Raw genomic sequence first — 19,858 nt, forward strand, 5'->3', positions numbered from 1 at the left:
TGTCCTCACAGGTAAAGGTGACAGTTATATCTGAACTCTAGCGACAGCCCCATCTGTGGGAGCAGGGGGTCCTATCATGTCAGTTCCCAAACACACCTGGGTGGGGAGTCCACCAGTCTGGTCTCGGCGTCCCCGCTGACTGGCTTGAAGGGGACACTTCGCTTGATTTTGCCACTGTCAGATGGGCGCTGGCCTCCTGCCTCCGGAGGGAAGGCTGCCGACAACTCTGGAAGGTGGCTCTTGTATAGAACTCTTAGGAAGGAGATTCTTTCTATAGAGCCTTTTGACGGGTAAAACAGAGGCAGTGACCTACCTCTGCCCAAACAGTCATGACAATGATGATGATACTGTATCAGAAAGTGGCCTTGGAGCTTGGGGCCCAGGTTATCCAAACGCAACGCTGGCACCTGCAGGGGGAGGCGGGCTGGTCCCTCAGCAGTGTCCTTGGAGAGATGCTTGCTCTTCCTGATGCCATGTCAGCAGCTGGCCCCCCCACTGCTCACAACGGGGGTGGGGGGAGGTGTATCTCTGTTATTCAGCCTCTCAAAGCAGGAGACTCTTCAGGAGAAGATATCAGAGCTCTGTCCTGGTTTGGTTAAGAAAAGAATTTGTAACAGAGAAACTACTTTTGAGATGCATTCTTTGCTCAGTTCACGGTGGCGACTGTTTATTCTCAGGCTGGAGACAGGTGCGACCCGGAACACTCCTGCTTTCGATGTTAGGACCCCAGCAGAGTACATGTCCTTCCAGGGGAGCTTCCTACTCTCCTTTTGGTTGGCTCAGTAGTTGGGACACGTTGGGGCAAGACAGGTGTCCAGCAGGAGGCTCAGTCGTCCTTTCAATTGCGACCTCCTGTGGTCCCAACACACCCACCCCTGTCCATCTGTGGGGAGCGTCCACTCTTGAGGGTGCACCCTTGGGAGTCTCTGCTTTGTGGCTTATCGTCTACATAACAGGACCATTCTGTTTCTAGCTTGTTCATTGGCTGTGGCTCCCACCCTTCTGGAGGCGGGAAGTTCCAGACAAAGGTGCCTCAGGGCCATACTCCCCCCAAAACTCAAGTGTGTATTCCTGCCTCCCCGCTTCCAGCTTCTGGGGTGCCAGGGATTCTTGGGCCTCCTGGTAGATGCCCCAGCCGGCTCTCTGCCTCCGTCTTCACGTGGTGGGTGGTGTGTCCCATTCCCCATTTACATGGACACCAGTTGTACTGGGCCAGGGCCACGCATCCAGTGTAGCTTCACCTGCACTTGACCACATTGGCAAAGACCCTATTTCCAAACAAGGCCACATTCCCGATTTCTGGGGGTGAGGACTGCGACATAACTTCTTGGGAGACACCTGCAACCCACACAGACAGTCTGCCTCCCTGGGACAGTCCTGGGAGCCACCTGTCGTCCCACAGCCCCCTCTGTCCCGCTCTCTCTGTCCCAAAACCCAACGTTCAACAAAGAAAAGTACCACAGGAGGAAGTATAGTTATCATTTGACCCCAAAAAAACTGAAGAATTATGCAAAGTAGCTAAAATGTTAATTCAGCAGCATTCTGTGCAGGATGTCATCATGAGCCCAAACATTTATGCAAAACCTAACATGTGACCTTTGACCCCGTAAAACTTCCAGGGCTCAAAACACAGTCATCAACTCAAGCAAAGGCATAGGTAACTGTCGCAGCATTTACAGCATTAGGAAAGAGGAGTTATTCCCAAACTCAGCCAGTGGACAGGGCCGCTCTACTGTCGGGTCCCCGAAGGTTGGACCAAATTACTCCCAATGTGATACTGAGTAAAAAAATAGGAGCCTGAAAATATATATACAGAATAATCTCAATTATACAAATTTATGCATAAAAGCCTGCGAGGAAGCGTCAGCAATAGTTCTCTCTGGGTGGCGGAAAGGTAAGTTATTTAAATTTCTTCCGTATACTCTCCTGTATTTTCTTAATCTCTACAGTAAACAGAAATTATATTTATATAGAACCAATGGCGGGAAGCATTATTTCAGAATAAATACAGGTTATTTCTGACAGCCACAAAAATCGGGCCCACTCAGCACACACAGTGAGGCTCTGAGGCTCCGCAGGGACAGGGTGCAACTCCGGGCAGGGGAGCCGGGGCAGAGCGCAGGGCAGTCAGAGGAAACAGGACTCGGCCGCCTCGAACCACGGATGTTTCCATTTTACATGTTCCACGAGCAGAGCGAGTGAGTGACCGGACGCCTTCTGCAGGGACAGCAGCCACAGTGGCCGAGCTGAGAAGGAGGGCCGGGGCGTGCAGACATGTGTCCCCACCGCCCCACCTGTGAGGAAAGGGTGACATTTCTCCAATGCCGAGCTGACCTGTGGATACTGGTCAAAGCTTCAATTCAACGTCTGATCTTCGCAGTGGCCAGAATACTCAGGACACTGCTTTTCTTGGACTAGCCCTCTTTTTAGTTTATTTTTACTTTAAAATTGAACATTATTAAAAACAGTTTAATTGCTGGACTTCATGTCTCATACAAGCGAGTTTACCCAAGTCTCAGACTAACCTCTTCCAGCCCCCAACGCTGCGGCGCACAAGCCCATTTGGCGCCTCGGGAGAGACGTGGATTTTTCCTAGACTAGGTTTTTATGGTTTCATTTTGTAATGTTTAACTACACGTTTGATGAAGAAACCACAAAACCTCATGAACCTATATGCAATAATGTCAGATGAAATTTGCTGATTTTGTCCAAGGCTTCAATATTGCCATATGATTTCAGTCAAAACCATGCAAATTGAGACAAATGCTGAAGTGGAGAACAAATGAAGGGTTTGGAGACCACACCATGTGAAGTGTGGGGTCACCCAGCGGCACCACCGGGACCACGAGGACACTGCTGTGCGGCAGCGCCTTCTGGAAAGGGGGCCGCTGCAGGGTTGCTGCTGTGCATGGAGACTACAGAAAACGATGGTTTCCTAAATGTCCCGAGAAGCTGAGAAGCCAGCAAGCAGCATCTCCAGCCCCCATGGAGTGGCTGGCGTGTCCTCTGAACAGCCGTCCCCTGGGCCCCTGACCAGAGGACACTCTGCTAGCCCGGCTCCCTCAGAAGGGGGTGGGCGCTGGCCTGACCCGTGGCCACAGAGCCAGCAAGACAAAACACCCAGCCCCGCTTCCAACATCCTCAGAGGACCCTGTCCAATGCAGCAGCTTCATTAAAAGGCCGCCTTTCCTTAGGAAAACCTGTGCCCGTCTCTGCGAGGAAATGGACTTGGGTGAGAATCTCCAAATGTCAGCCAGCGGGCATCTGTGCACATGGCCTCAGACCCCAGCTCAAGGCTGCTAAGAACAGGGCTGACAACCACGTGTGAGCGTCTGACACCGAGAAAGCTCAGCTCTGCCTTTACTGCTACTGCCAGCGGAGGGTGGGTTTAGACACGTTAGCGACTTAACGTGTCTCATCACCTACTGCCGTGATGAGGACGAGATTCTTCTCCTGATGCAGGGAGGGGCGTGGCCCAGGGAGCTTCTCTGCTGACCTTGGCTCTGATTTTGTTTGTTTGTTTTTTAATATCAGCCCAGTTAAACCACCAGGAACCCTTCCTGGGAGGCATCTTTTTCTCAGCGTCCACACCTGGAACGGGGCTGAGAAGGCAGCCTCAGCCTCCCCATCACCACCTGGTAACACTCTTCTCTTAAGAGTATCAGTGGTTGGCCTCCAATTAAAAAATACTCTCACCGCCCTGGCCGGTTTGGCTCAGTGGATAGAGCGTCGGCCTGTGGACTCAAGGGTCCCAGGTTCGATTCCGGTCAAGGGCATGTACCTTGGTTGCAGGCACATCCCCAAGTGGGGGGTCTGCAGGAGGCAGCTGATCAACATTTCTCTCTCATGGATGTTTCTAACTCTCTATCCCTCTCCCTTCCTCTCTGTAAAAAAATCAATAAAATATATTTAAAAAAAATACTCTCACCATATTTCTCAGCTGTCACCTCGAGCATCTGTGAGGCATCCAACAGTGGCCAGTTATTCTGGAATAGTGGCTACTGTTTATTGAGAATATGCAACAGACCAGACCTTGTGAGCACCCGCTATCCTTCCAATAACATGGCGAGATGACGGGTCCGTGTTCACAGATGGGAAAATCATCCCGGGTCGCAGGCCATGCACAGGCACACACAGCCACTGCTCAGCCCGACGGTCCCCAATCCTGCATCTGTCCCCTGGGTCAAATGTCTCCTCCTTAAATGTCTCTGCTTCCCTGTTTTCCATGAAAACGTGGTCCCAATAGTTGACCACTCACCTGCCTAGCCCCTCAATGAGCCTTCGGTTTTAGTTGAGGCTACTGCACCGGAACACCACAGCCTGGGGGCTCGTAACAGCAGACCTTTATCTCCCAGCCCTGGAGGCTGCTAGTCCAAGGTCAAGGGGCCAACAGACTCAGGTGTGATGAGACCCCACTTCCTGCTTTCAGTGGCCATCTCTTCACTGTGTTCTCACCTGGCAGAAGGGGCAGGGAGCTCTCTGGGCTCCACCCTCGTGCCCTAATTACCTCCCAATACCTCACCTCCTCATACCATCACTTTGGAGGGTAGGATTTAACAGAGAAATTTGGGGGACACAAGCATTCTGTCAATAGCATCTTTTTTCCCTTATCCTGACACCTGCACGTCCCCGCCAGAAATGCAGCCACGCTGTCAGCGATGACAGTGACTCATTTGCCTGCTCCTCACACGCATCTCTCCGCCATTCTAACCTTTCTTCCCAAACGTCACATTATCACAAGATTTCACCTGTGCTCTGTGGAGCCTTCATTTACTTTCTCATTCTGAACTGACTGCATTTTGTTTTCTTGAAATAGCCATTATATGTATTTATGGCACAAATAAAAAGCCTAGACTTTCGAAAAAAATGTCAGGCACATGTCCACTGTCCTAATAAATGTCAAAAAGAAAGAACAAAGAACAAGACACATGGTAATGTCACATCAGGACTGCAAAAGCGCTGGTCCAAAAATAGGTACCCGTCCTGTCTCGTCTCAACTTGTCTTTGTTATAAACACCGTTTTCAGAGCCTCCTGTCTGCCCTGCACTGACCACCTGGCTTCTTCCCGAAACGGAAACATCAAGTCGTACATGTGACTTCAGAGCTGCCTGCGATAGTAAACAAAATGGCCCCGGAGAGCATGACGAATGCAAACGCCGGGTGGAGGAAGTGCTCTCGCTGAATGTGTCACCGAGAGTGTGTTAACATTTTAGACATCAAAACATGAAAAATTAAAAGGCATGCTGAATTGCAGTCTAACTTTTATGAGTCAGTTCTTTAATAACCACAACCATAATAACTTACAGCGATGAGCACTTGTTAACTGTGCCAGGCACGCTTCTGGGTTTAAACTATTTAATCTTTATTAAAGTTTCAATATTAAATTTTCAATTCCACTTATTGACAACTGAATCTTCACAACAGCCTCCAAGGCAGGCTCCGTTATAACAAACGAACTCGGTTTTTCCTGGAGGTAGAAATTTGCCTGTGAGCGTTCTTTGGCCAAATCACTGCAGTATTCCTCACATTACACACCCAACACAAAAGACACATGTCCCGATTCCCACATTTTCCTCAGGACCACCCAAGACCCTCCCGCATTTTGTTACCGAGTCACAGGGTTGACAGACAGAAACTTCCCAGAAAAGTGCACAGCATAGCATGCTTTTCGTTAAATTACTTCCTTGATTTTGCTAAAATCATCATGCCATCATAATCATTGTAAACAGTACAGAAACGTGCCCTCCCCCGGACTTATGATGGAGAGAGATGCAATGAAGACAGTTAATTTAAGTTCCCTTGAGAAAGGAACTCTGGCGGGGAAGGAGGAGGGGCCGGTGAAACCCGCCCGGCTTCCTGCCCAGGCCCTTGTGCTCCTAACGCGGGTCTTTGCCATGACTTCAGGGTACGCTTAGGAGAAACCAATGTTCTTCATACAAAGAAGGGCGGTGTCTGAACGCCTCCTGCACCTGCTTTTCTTCCCGTTAACTCGTCTTCTGGGGCCACCACGGGGTCCCGTCCAGGGAGAACCAGAAACACCAGCCACCTGCAGGCGCAACCTCATGTCTGCCGCAGAGGCCCAGCGTCGTTCCCAACCCCCGGCCTTGGCCTTGGAGGGGGTGAGGGGTTCACACTGCAGCCTCCTCCTGAGCTCCAGGCGCGGAAGGAGAGTCCCCGGGGACCCCAGGAACCCGTGGTTTCCATGCCAAAGCTCGCACCGCCTCCACCTCACCTGCTCGGACTCGGCAGGAGCCTGGAAGGTTCTGGAAGCCACAGTGGCTGAGAACCCCCGACTCCTCCAGAGGACACGTGAGCCCCCTCGTGGCGGCATCGACCGCACACACGGCCATCCACTACCCCCCTCTCCTGTCTGCACGGCTGGGTCCTCCTCAATGACAGACAGAATCCCCCCCATGACGTAACCCACGTGCAAACGCAACGGAAGCAAATGCGAAAGTCGCAGCCATCTAATGAAGCCCGGCATGAAGCCACCCCTTCACATCGCGACGGGAAAAAGCAGCTTCTACCGCGACTGCGGTTCCTGACGCTCCCTGTCCCGCCCGCCGCCAGCCCGCCGCAGGGGAGCGGGCCGGTCCCAAAGGCCCACGAACCGCTCAGACGGACTCACCTCCGCGGCGTGTGCAGTCACCTCAGGGTCTGGCTGGGAGGTCACGGATGCAGGGGCAGGTCCGGAGGAGCGGACCCTCCCGCAGGGAAGGAAGGGCCCAGCACCCGCGCGTCCCAGCAGCTCCGCCAAGGGCCATGGGGTGACCCGGACACGCGGGGCAGGCGGTGGGCGAGCGCCCCCGAGGCCCGGTCCTGGCCCGGTCGCGCCAGGCGCTGACCTGCACTTGGAAAGCGGACCAGCACCGACGACTTCCACGCAGGACCGCGGGCTGCCCCTCGGCAGGCGGACGGAGGACCATGCGGGTCAGGTGACGCCCCCGGGAGCACCTTCCGGGAGTTGGCGGAATTTCCCAGCCACTCACTCCGCCCCCAGTAGCGTCCCGCGAGAACCTGAGGTACCGCGAGAGCTCGGGCACCAGGAGAACTAACTGGAAGGAGCCCAGAACTGGAAGGCGCGCGAGAACTGGAAGGCGCGCGAGAACTGGAAGGCGCGCGAGAACTGGAAGGCGCGCGAGAACTGGAAGGCGCGCGAGAACTGGAAGGCGCCACGTGCCCAGGAGCTGCCTGAACAGTGCGGGTCTGTGGGGTGCGGACCGTCTTTCCCAGAATCGTCATCGAAAACCCGGAGAGCCAGGCCCGAGGCCTGCGTGCCTCAGTGGTTGCGCTTTGACCTTTGAACCAGGAGGTTGCGGTTCAGGGCATGCAGGAGGCAGCCAATCAACTCTCGCTCATTGATGTTCTGTCTCTCCCTCCCTCTGAAATCAATAAAAATATGTTTTTTTAAAAAGAATTATTACTGGCTGTACTTTAGCCTCCAGAATCCACAAAAAACAAGGAAATGTGTTCCTCTTTCCTTCCTGCCCACGTCCCCCTCTCAGCCACTCGGGCCTCGGGTTCCATTTCTGCACATGGAGGATGGCCTGTTCCTGCCCCCTGACCTCCTGTCCCCTGACCTCCTGTCCCCTGACCTCCTGTCTCCTGACCTCCTGTCCCCTGACCTCCTGACCCCTGACCTCCTGACCCCTGACCTCCTATTTCCTGTCCCCTGACCTCCTGTCCTCTGTCTCCTGACCTCCTGTCCCCTGACCTCCTGTCCTCTGTCTCCTGACCTCCTGTCCCCTGACCTCATGTCTCCTGTCTCCTGACCTCCTCTCCTCTGATCTCCTGTCCCCTGACCTCCTGACCTCCTGTCCCCTGACCTCCTGTCCCCTGGACCATTCCTGTCCCCTGACCTCCTGTCCCCTGACCTCCTGTCTCCTGACCTCCTGACCCCTGACCTCCTGTTCCCTGACCTCCTGACCCCTGGCCCACGGCAGCCCTCGGTACAGCACATGACACGTCAGTCCCCCCAGGGCCCCCAGCATCTCAGGTGTCTGTCTACGCATTTGCACCTTCGTCTTCACACGTCTTCAGAACCAAGCAGAGAGGGACCAAGTTAGATGGGGCAACCTCTTCCAGTCACCGTTTTATGAATTATTTGTTTTACCTCATCGGAGGTTAGAAATAGTTGCCACGAAAAACTGCAAATGAATGGAATTTTCATTTCATACTTCATACGAGTTTTAAAAATACTTTCTGAAATTTTCCAAAATAGCAATGAAAAAGAACAAGCCAAGTATCCTGCTTGCTCAGGGTGGGTCCCAGCGGCCTCTGCCCCAGCGCCTGACTGCGCCCCTGTGGCCACAGCGGCCTCTGAGGGCCCCTGTCCCGGCCGGTGCAGGAAGCCAGGTGAGGGCGCCGGGACAGCCGCGGTCCGGCCGGTCCAGCATGTGGTTCTCATTTGCCAAGGCTGAGAGGCCACACTGTTCTCGCCGCGGCCCCCAGGAAGGCCCCGCCCTGGGAAACCAAGGGACTCGGTGCGAGGCCGTGTCCTCAGGAGCTCTGGGCTCCCCAGCGAACAAAATGATGCATTCATTCAGCTCAGCTTGGCCGCCCGCGGCCACCGCTCTGCTCCGAACCGCTCGCACCACCTCGGTCCCATGAGGCCTCTCGGGTCAGGGCATCCAGGGCCTCCCAGGTCAGGGCACCAGCGCCAGTGAAAGGTGCACCCAAATTCTGGGGGAATCTTGACGTGCTAATAAAGTCAAGTACCCCCAGTTGCTGCCTAAACCGGTGCCTACCCGTGCATCCACACCGATGGCCGCAGAGAATGGCACCTACGGAGGCCGTCAGAACCACTGTCCGGTATTACAAGTGGGAGGTGTTGCCCTGACCTGGGCATCGTTCTGTGCACCAAAAGGCTCCATCTCCAGTAGGGCGTGTGCCGAAGGCAGCTGATCCATGTTCCACTTACATGGATATTTCTCGATCTCTCCCTCTCCCTTCCTCTCGCTCTAAAACTCAATAAAAATATCCCATATAATAAAAGGCTAATATGTAAATCAACCAAATGGTGGAACTACCGGTTGCTATGATGTGCACTGACCACCAGGGGGCAGATGCTCAATGCAGGAGCTGCCCCCTGTGGTCAGTGCGCTCCCACAGGGGGAGCCTCTCAGCCAGAAGCCAGGCTCACAGCTGGCAAGCGCGGTGGCGGAAGCCTCTCGCACCTCTGCGGCAGCGCTAAGGAGGAGCGGGCCTAAGCCGTCAGTCGGACATCCCCTGAGGACTCCCAGACTGTGAGAGGGCACAGGCCTGCACTGGCCCTCAACTGAGTCTTTTCTGTCCTTTGCCATTTTTCTAAGATACGGCACTTGGGAATACTCTGTCTGTTACCATTTTGATTTTTAATTGAATTTATTGGGGGCAACATGGCTAGTCACATTATACAGGTTTCAAGTGTACCGTTCTAGGATGTATCATCCGTATATCGTGTTGCATGTTCACCACCCAAAGTCAAGTCTCCTTCTGTCTCTGAGTAGAACAGAAACAGAGACTTCTATGAGATCTGCTTTTGTTTCTTAGTATCAGTTAGTCTGCCCAGTGGATGTCCGGATGCCCGGGGTAAGCAGGATTCACCCCCTCTGGTTCCTTGGGTTGGGGGGTTGGGGAGGGCAGTGAGGAGGCTCAGACCAGGAGGGGAACCTGCCTGGTTACCTGTGGGTGAGCGTGGGGACGGGCTAAGGATTAAACTCTCCTCCCTGCGGGCCCCACAGCCCCAGTCACCAGTCCATGGAGTCAACTCCTGTGTCTGACCCATGTCCCCTGCCTAGCTGGTCGGGGCTCCGATCCCTGGCAGAGAAGGGCCACCTGGTTGGGGCAGCAGATGTCACTTTATCCCTCACAGGCTGAGAAGTGTGGCGACTCCTCGCAAACAAAAGGCCGACCGCGGATGTGGCTGTGATTCTGGAATGCGGGTCCTGGTCGGTGGGCCAGGGCACCGTCTCCTGGTCGAAGGGGGCTGTCCCAGGAGCCTCCCGCGTGATGCAGCCTCCCAGGCCCCGGCAACCACTGCTTTCTGAATACGGCCTGGGGGTAACTACGGAGCTTAAATGAAAACATGTAGATGAGAAAAATATTTTAAGAAATTATTTTTTGCCGGCCTTTGAAATGAAAACATCTTGAGAGTGATAAAGAAATTTACCAAAAAAATATGTAATTATTTATGAAATGTCATATTAACCAATGGAGTCCCTACAGTAGCTTTTAAAAATCCCTGTCATGAAGCTCATTTTAATTCTATGTTAAACCCTATTTCTTTACCCTTTTCATAGATATATTGGGGGGGGGGAGGGGCGTGCAGGAGAGACGTGGGAGGGAATAAAGCTAAGGGAGGGAGGGAATGAGGAGCAGAGCCAGCCGCTCTGAGATAAGAACTCAGCCGCCTGTGGCCCCCGAGCCAGGCGGGCACATTCCAGGGGGCACCTGGGCTCCGAGAAACACTATCTGGAGAGAAGGCAGATCCCTGTCAGCCAGGTGGCCGCGCGTTAGCCCTGGGCCCACGGGGACACCTGCCACGGGCCCGTCCCCGGACAATGGGGCCATTGAGAGGTCTTGTCCGGACGGGTCAGTTCCTACAGGGTGTGCGGGTTCAGTGTGTCCCCCTAGGGCACACGCCCACCGACTCCCAGACCCTACATCAGCCACCTGGACACAGACTCACCGCAGAAAGCGGGGAGCTTTGGGATCTGTGTCTCTTTCTGACATGCAGACATGCGGCGTGAAGACAAGCATCGTGAAATCTGCTAGGGGCTTAGCTCACACTATACGGTCAGCACTCAGCCCATCAGTGGCTCCCACTTTTCGTTACTTTCAGCGTGTTTTACAAGCCGGCTCTATAAAACTGCGAGAGCACAGAAGTCTTGAGAAATGAAGAAAAGCAAAATAGGGAAGAAAATGCCTCATAAAAACCTCTTGGGAGACACATGGGCTGAAGACTAATGCACGACGTAACCAGCATCAATAAAAGCTCTATCGATTCACCCCTTTTTAGTAACCTGTTAACAATGAGAAAGGAAGTAGCACGATGTCCCCATGCGGCCGGCGAGGGTCTCGCAGGAAGCGCACGCTCATCCCCCCTGCCCTGCCCTGCCCTGCCCTGCCCTGCCCTGCCCCCGCAGCAGGCTGCATCTTTAAACCGCGAAAATAGGTCCTACGACGGTTATCGTCTCCTGGTGGAGATGGCGGACATTTCCCTCTGTTTTCCTTGCTTTCTGGAAAAGTTAGAAAAGACCGTGTCTATAACCAGGGGACAAAAGCAGCGAATGTGACTTTACCTTCTGTCCACAAAGGCGGGTCCCGCAGGCAAGGGGCCCCCACCGACGCCCGCTGCTGTGCACGCGTTTGCAGAAACGGATGCTGCACGACAGCATCGCGTGTCCGGACACGGAGCACCGGGCACACTTCTGCGTTCACCGTTAGTGAGCGGAGAAATGGAGAGAGGACTAGACATTGTCCCCGAGGGCTCCAGATGTGCGAGAGGCCAGGGCACCGTGGCCTTCGGGAGATGGGAAATGAAGGAGCCCAGTGTCCGTCTCACGGGGTGGGGACAGACCCCGCCCATGGATGTTCCGGTTGGCTTCTCACAGGCACCCCGAGAAGACAGGAGGGGGCGAGCATGTCGCCTCGTCCCTCTGCTGGGGATGCACTCACGGAGCCGCTGCGACCCCCAGGCCTTGGCTCCCAGCAGGTTCCCCCACTCCCGGCCTCCCGACTTCATCTCATCTGTCCCCCGACTTCATCACATCAGTCCCCCGACTTCATCACGTCTGTCCCTTTGTCTCGGCCACCGGGAAGCCCATGCGTTCATCCGGCTTTCTCCCTGGCGCAGGCCCGCCTGCGTGGGCTCTGGTCACCACCGTCACCTTAAGCTTTCATTTTATCTCTTTTTGATGCACGTTCTCCTCCGTGGACTACCCTCCTACAGGAGACGGATTTGTAAGCTCTGAAGCTGTTGTGCGTGGGGCTGCCACTGACTGAGGGGGAACTGCCTTGGACAGAAGGGAAAGCAGCTCATAAATATTTATTAAACCTGAACTCGCCGACTCGTTTGTCGGAAAATGATGGAGAGCCGGCCAGGCGCGTTTCATTCCTCGCCTCCCAGCGCCCGTCACTGCTCCCGCTGCAGACCCTGTAAGGTTTCTCACGGGGACGCAGAAAGCGGTGCGAAGGTGGCACGTGTGTCCGCACATGAAACCCTCACGGCTCGCGCGGCCTGAGTTCAGAACCGCTGACCACGAATCACGCTCCGAGCTCCCCGCGCCGCTGTTCGCCCGGCCGGGGTGGACTGAGTAAACGTCGCAGCCATTTTCCTCCCTAAATGTCTTCGCTGTGATTTAAGTGTTTGGATTGAGTAAGTCCTTGAACACATTTGGTTAATCAGAATCTCTCGGCCCCTTAATCTTTAAATGCAGCGGCTTTTAAAGGAAACCGGGGCTCATATGTTTCTAATTCCTCTGTTCTTACTGAAACGTATCTGAGCGTCGCTTTGTAATTCTTATCTGATGTCCCAACGCTTTTTGAACTGTTAACTGTTTTCTCAAAGTCAGGACCTTATGTTTGGAAAGACAATTAGCTCAAAACCCTCCATATTTCAAGTCCGAACGCACGAGGTTTGAAATGATTTTCATACACGACCAAATGTTATTGTCTGCAAATGGCTGAGGATTACGTCCTTGGACTCATGTGTCCTGGGGGCGGTCGGTAAGCAGCAGGAGGCTGGAGGAAGGGGGAGGTGTCCCAACTTCTGTGTTAAGACTGGCACGGAACCCAGGAACCCGGAGGTCACGGTTCCATTCCCAGTCAGGGCACATGCCTGGGCTGCAGACTCGATCCCCAGTAGGGGGCGTGCAGGAGGCGGCCGATAGATGACGTTTCTCTCTCATTGATGTTTCTAAACCTCTCTCTCTCTCTCTCTCTTCCTTCTCTCTCTCTCTCTCTAAAAATCAATAAAAAACATTTTTTAAAGTCTGGGACAGAGTTTGCATGAGCAGCAACAAGGCCAGACACACTCGGGCCCCTCCCGGCCGCAGCCCCCGAGGTGGGCCAGGTCAGATGCCCTTCGCACCGAGTTTGAAGCAGAAACGCGGTTTTCCTGGAAGCGGGAGCTTGGGCCGGACAAGGGCGCTGACATGCCAGCAGGGCGTGTTCTCTGCCCACACGCGGGACGAGGCGCCAGCGCGGGAGCGGGAGCCGCGTGAAAGCCCTCCTCTCCAGTTGCCCTTAAACTTCAGGGCCACCTGGGCTTAGCAGCAGGAAACTGACGTTCGCAGTCACACAGCCAGGGTCCCTCCCGGAGACGTCTGGGTGTCCCCCCAGCGGAGTCACGAGGGCAACGCCACGCGGGACATGCCTGCCGGTCCTTCCCATATTCTCCAAGAAGCAGCCGACTCTTTGCAGCACTAACGTTTGACGTTTCAGGTACCGTTTCGTTTCCAAGTGACAATTAAAATTCTTGTGCAGGAACGAGCGGCAGGAGCCGGGCACACCTGGCGGGAGAGGCGCGAGGTCCCGGAGCAGCCCGGGGCTGTCCCGGTGAAACAGGAGACTGCGCAGCTGGGCCGAGCAGCCGTGTTTACAAAGCACTTACACGGGTCTATTTCAGGTCCCCGGGGCCCCGGCATCAATGGGGCTTTGAAAGGGCCTCTCAGATACACCGAGTCAGCGTTTGCAGGGCCCGGGGTCAGAGTGGAATTCTCGCTTTCTGAGGCCCCGCTGAGTGACTGTAAAATCGGCACTTAACCCTCTCACCCGCGGGTGCAACGCCAAGGACGCCCGTGGTCGTCCCTGAAACCGATGTACACGCACAGCAGCCTGGGGTCTTCCCGTGTCCGACCACGGAGTCCACACGTGGTCCCGGGAGCAATGCGCCTGCTCTCGGCAGGTGAGCCTGTCTCAGAGGAGACCACCCCCAGGTCGAGCTCGCCGGCGCTGATTGAAAGTGCATCCCGTTTAGAACCAAGTCAGAACCCCGTGGCTCTGGGCCAGAGCTCGTGAAAGCGCGGGGCTGCCAGCGCCCTCGAGGTAACCAGCTGGGTTTGTTCAAGCGTCTTCCCTTCCGAGTTTATTTACATGAACTTTCCTTTCATCGTCAACGTGCATTTCATCACAAGACGGGGCGCGGCCGCCACACCCCACGCTCCACAGATGCAGCTCTGCAAAACACGTGTGCTCCTACTTCCCGTTCGGGCATGAAAGACCGCAGAACGTGAAACAGAGCGTGTCCGCTTCGAATGTATTAAGTGCATATCTGTGTCACGGTAAGAGTATGCAAATGGAACAGTCAAAAGGAAAGGACTTCTGTTAACTAAGACATAACTAAAGGGAAAAACCTGTGAGAGGGAAACACGTCGACTGAACCACAGAAAGGTCTTCACTTGACAGGAACTGTGAAATACAGACAATTCTCTGGGGATCTGAGCTGTTGGAAACGGTAGCCAACGTGACTTAACTTAATGACATAATTGATATTTATTAAAAATATAATCTAGTCCGGCCGGCGTGGCTCAGTGGTTGGGTTGAGTGTCAACCTATGAACCAGGAAGTCAGGGTTCGATTTCCAGTCAGGGCACATGCCTGGGTTGTGGGCTCGATCCCCAGCGTGGGGCGTGCAGGAGGCAGCCGATCCATGATTCTCTTTCATCATGGATGTTTCTATCTCTCTCTCCCTCTCCCTTCCTCTCTGAAATCAATCAAGCATATGTGTGTGTGTATACATACATATATATATATAATATGATCTATGTATGTTGTCTAGAAGTAGATACTTGGCACATGGCCTCAAACCTAAAAGAGGAAATGATGCACTCGTGTCAAAGTTACAAGCAAGGGGGTCCGCAGCGCTGCGGTCTGTCAGGAGTACGAACGGGCCCCACCACAGCGCAGCAGCAATGGGGACAAACACGCAAGAGCAGCACCTGCTAGCCGTGGTGGTTTCAGGCCCGGCGCGAAGACGTGAAATTGCTCAAAATTTGCCTGAAAGAATCAACATGACTGACAAATGTGGACCACCCCCGGGGTCAGAATAAAGCTGCCCCCAGTTGGCTCTGCAGCCCCCAAGAATGACCTGGGGTCGGAGCTGCGCCTCGGAGCACAAGCCAGCATTCGTGTCCCGCTGCCCTCTGCAAGGCCTCCTCCCAGCGTTCCCAGCACCTTCGTCATCATTATTGTCCTTTCTCTGGAGCCTGTCTTGATCATGGTAATTAATGACAAGATATGATTTATTTTTCAATATTTCACGTGGTAGACATATTTTCCAGGCCAATATATTTGGAAGAGTCAAACATATTTACAACTCAACCCGGAGAGGAAGAGAGAACGTGGAGGACATGCTCTTATGGCGAGCCCCATTATCACTTAGCTGCTCCTCGCGTCACGGGACCTCCATCCAGCCACCGAACACGGCGTCCATGCCTCGCCCAGGCTTTATCGCGGGCTTCGGGGAAGAGGTGTGTTTAAGCCACAGGTGCTGCTCCGGGAACCTGACGGGATGTATGTGCATATGCAGGAAGCATGACCCGCTTCCTCTATGTCTGAGACGGCACCCACACATGCATCCCCTTTTCTGCCTTCAGCCACACTCTACACATGGCTCTGCAGCCAAGACACTCGGGACACATGCATGTGCTGAGCTGCAGTCTGAGGAAGGGGTCAGTGAGCAGCACTCTGCACCCACGGCCGCCAGGGCCTCCGGGTGGGCGCACGCACTTCCTGCCCATGACTGGCTCTGGACCAGGTGACGAGCTCTGACCACACAGGTCACACGCGGAGGCTTGAGATATGCCTGTGCTGTAGGGCATGTCACCCGTGCTCAGGCACAGCCCGTGCAGAGACCACGCCCAGATGACCCATTCATCTGAGAGGACGGGACAGAAGCAGACCTGTGCCCAGCCAGGCCCAGACCAGACCGACCAACCACATCAGCACACAGGCACGAACGAGAACAAGCACGAGTGGCTGGATGCCACGGAGTTCGGGAAGGCTTATTCACAGCACTAAGTAAAAGATGGCTAATCCCACTCTTTAGAATGAAGAAATACCAAAAATAGCTAAATACCTAACCAATCAAAATGTTTTACAAATTTTGATCTATGTAGAGTGTGTGTTGTTAGGGAAGAAATATATAGTTATCACCATCATCACCATCACCAATTATTATCCTCACCATGATCATCACCATCATCACCATCACCATCACCATGATCATCACTGTCCTCATCACCATTACCATCATCATCACCACCATCATCACCATCACCATGATCATCACTGTCATCACCATTACCATCATCATCACCACCATCATCACCATCACCATGATCATCACTGTCCTCATCACCATTACCATCATCATCACCACCATCATCACCATCACCATGATCATCACTGTCATCACCATTACCATCATCATCACCACCATCATCACCATCACCATGATCATCACTGTCCTCATCACCATTACCATCATCATCACCTCCATCATCACCATCACCATCACCATCATCATCACCATCACCATCATCATCACCATCACCACCATCATCACCATCACCATGATCATCACTGTCCCCGTCACCATCACTATCATCATCACTACAATGATCATCACTGTCCCCGTCACCATCACCATCATCATCACCATCACCACCATAATTATCACTGTCCCCATCACCATCACCATTATCACCATCACCACCACCATCAACATCACCACCATCATCACATCACCATCACCATGATCATCACCATCCCCGTCACCATCACCACCATCATTATTATCCTCACCATCATCATCACCATCATCACATCACCATCACCATGATCATCACTGTCCTCGTCACCATCACCATCCCCTTCATCATCACCACCACCATTTCTGTCACCACCGCCACTGCCATCTCAGCCGCGTGTAACGCTGCACACATCCTTGCTTCCTCTCGGAGCAGCTTTGCGCTGCTCAATCTGCATGTCACTGGGCAGTCTGTGATTGTGTCAGCCTTCCTACACACTGATTGCAAACATGCTGACTCCTGTCACCTGGACCGCTTCACAAAGGCCGGGGTGGGATCCTGGCATGATTTATGAGCTGGTCGGGGCACTTGTAAATAATGTCGGACGTGGGGGTTTCTGACAAGGATGCAGGCTGCCTTTTAAGCAGGAGAAGGAGGGCGAGGGAGGACTCGGGAGGGCGGCCTCTGTCACTGAAGCCAGCTGCGCCGGGTACCTGAGGGAAACAGCGTTCTGCTTTAGATTTGAATCTTAATGCTTGGCAATGAGAACCATCTGCGCAGCCCGGCGCACTGGCTCCCCACCCGCCCGGACCCCGCCGCCCGCCTCCGCGCCCCCCCCCCCGCTGGATGCCTGGACACAGGCTTGTAGCCTCCCGGACACGGACACGTTATCCCCTCCCATCTGCTCCGAACCCAGTCCCAGCCCCACCTCCCCGAGGCTGTCCTGACAGCTGCCTTTCCCCTAACCCCGCTTCCGGGATCATCCTTACTGCACACGACACGCTGAGACGAGCTTCACGGAGACCCCACTCCTGGGATCATCCTTACTGCACACGACACGCTGAGACGGGCTTCACGGAGACCCCGCTTCCGAGATCATCCTTACTGCACACGACACGCTGAGATGGGTTTCACGGAGACCCCGCTCCTGGGAGCAGCACAGCGCGAGGGCCTGAGGGAGCCTGGCTCCAGGAGCGTCCCATGAGGCACAGCGTGGCAGCCGCCGCGGACACGGCACGTGGCACCACAGAAAGGAAACCCGGAAGTTCTCAGCACCAGGAACGCAGCTGCTCTCTGTCCCTGGAGGATGGACGGCACCTGAACTCGTGGGAGCCGTTCCACAACAGCAGGCAGGCGCTACGCTGCGCACTGTGCACTCAGACCGGGCAGTGTCAATCACGTCTCAATACCACGGGGACAGGAAGAGGGAAAGAGGCACAGGAACGGCCCAAGTGGACCATGATGGGGTCTGACCAGGACGGGGCCCCGGGCCGGAGATGGGAAGGGGCAGGCATGAGGCCTGGAGTGTGTGACGCCGGGAACAGCACCGGCTTCCGTCAAAGTAAGAGCCTCTTCTGTTTCCTCTACGGTCCCGCAGCAGCCGGCAGCCCGGGAGTGTCGCGGGCGGGGCTGGGACTCACCGAGCGCGGGGCTGTGTCGCACAATAAGGGCGCGTCACGCACACGGACCCGAGCGCCTTCGCCCCAGGTGTGTCCCTGTCCACAGGGAACCGAAGCAGAAAAGGTTCAGCAACCGCCCTTGTCACACCCCGTGGGGCGGAGCCAGACTCCAAAGCACGGGGCCCAGCCTCCTCCGTCCCCCCCGAAGGGGACACCCAAGTCAAGCAAGTGCCACCCTGTGCATTGAGCCGGAAAGAACAGAAGAGGACAGGCTCGATCGCATATTTTATTTCAATCGAAGAAAAAGGATTAAATTCAAAGTTGGGAAATAGAAAAGATTATCCAATAAGTTTAGGAGCGTAACTGTGTCCTTTGCGACGCTGACGGTTTAGTGGCTCCAGGTTCAGCTGTCGCTCTGCACGTTAGGCAAGGAGAAGCCGCCGTCTTCACGCCGATTCACAGGGTCGGTGTCCGCCACGTGCTGGGGAGTGAGGCCCCCGGAGGTGTTTTCCCGACCACACGTCGGAGCCGAGCCAGCCTCCCGGCCGGTCACACGCGGCCCCCTGACCTCCCAGGGGCTGCAGAGCCGTGGCCGCTCCGTGCGGGGTCCAGCGGCCCCGGCTGGACAGGGGCTGGTTCAGTGGCTCTCCGTGTGAGCATCAGTCCTGACCCGTCCCACCCAAGTGCCCCAGAGGACTGGCCCAGTGACGAGTTCTCATGCCCTTGGGGCCTTCAGGAAAGAACAAGGAGGAAACGGAACCCGGGCCCAGCCCCCTGCCTGCCGAGGGCACACCACCCAGCGCCCAGCCGTCCCGGCTGCGCCTCCTTTAAGGAATGTCTGTCGGGAGCTGCTCAGGGGACCGTTCACCTGCCAGGGGCCCCGGAGGGCAAGGCCAGGCGGAAGGCAGAGGTGGGCAGATGGCAGGTGCGGCCTGATTCCAACTCCCCTCTGGCCTTGGACCCTGCCCGCCGCCTGGAGCCAGCGCGGAGGGCGGGGGGGGGGGGGGGGGGAGGGTTCCCCAGCGTTGATTTCACTGCCTGAGGCCAACCTTGAGGTGGTCGGGGACCGTCCCCCAGACCCCATCATCCAGCTGTTGTGGCTGCCGACGTGACGGGAGCGAGACCTCGGGCAAGCGGAACAAAGGCAGCAGGTCCCAGAGACACGCAGCCCGGCACACGCCACCTGCACGCAAGGCCGGCAGCTGACCGCACACCTTACAGACCGAAGGTGAGCTCCCACAGGGACCCCGAGCTGCCAATGCAGCGGGTCTCAGAGCAGCGGCTGGAGGAAGCCGAGTGCCAGGGAGCACCCATCCCGTGCCAGGGAGGAGCCACGGGCCGCAGCCGCTGTGCCTGAGCCGCCAGCCTCCACGCGGAAACCATGCGGCCGGGAGAGCAAGTGGAAACCCGCCCCGAACAGCGCCGCCCAGTGCAGACGTCCAAGGTCAAAGGGGACACATACATTGTATGTGACGAATCTGCCGAAGCCAGCCCCGCCCTTTTCACAGGTGAAAGCAGTCCGTTTAAATATCTCCTTTCTACAAAGTGAATTTACATTTAAAGTACAAAGTGCAAATACTATGGGTTTTGTTTCTGTTTTTTAATTGCGTTTGGTGAGGGAGCCTCCCACACGTCTCAGGCGCCTCAGCCGCCGTCTCTTATCCTCGGTTCCTGGGCTGGAAAGGAGACGAGAAAGATGGCGTGAGACCTTCGCATCCCTCGGCC

At 55.1% G+C, this 19,858-nt stretch overlaps 1 protein-coding gene across 2 annotated transcripts in view; it reads right to left on the minus strand.

The window, feature by feature from the left end:
• Positions 1–18,447: 18,447 nt before the first annotated feature.
• The window catches only part of SMOC2 (SPARC related modular calcium binding 2), a 71,275-nt gene continuing 69,864 nt past the window's right edge, over positions 18,448–19,858 (minus strand). For both annotated transcript variants that reach the window (XM_079781568.1, XM_079781567.1), the window contains exon 13: positions 18,448–19,809. In XM_079781568.1, coding sequence (XP_079637694.1) covers positions 19,792–19,809 — 18 coding nt within the window. In that variant the 3' untranslated portion in view covers positions 18,448–19,791. The remainder of the gene's footprint in view (positions 19,810–19,858) is intronic.

The sequence above is a fragment of the Cnephaeus nilssonii genome, assembly GCF_951640355.1.
Source record: "Cnephaeus nilssonii genome assembly, chromosome: 9".
Classification (NCBI taxonomy): Eukaryota; Metazoa; Chordata; class Mammalia; order Chiroptera; family Vespertilionidae; genus Cnephaeus; species Cnephaeus nilssonii.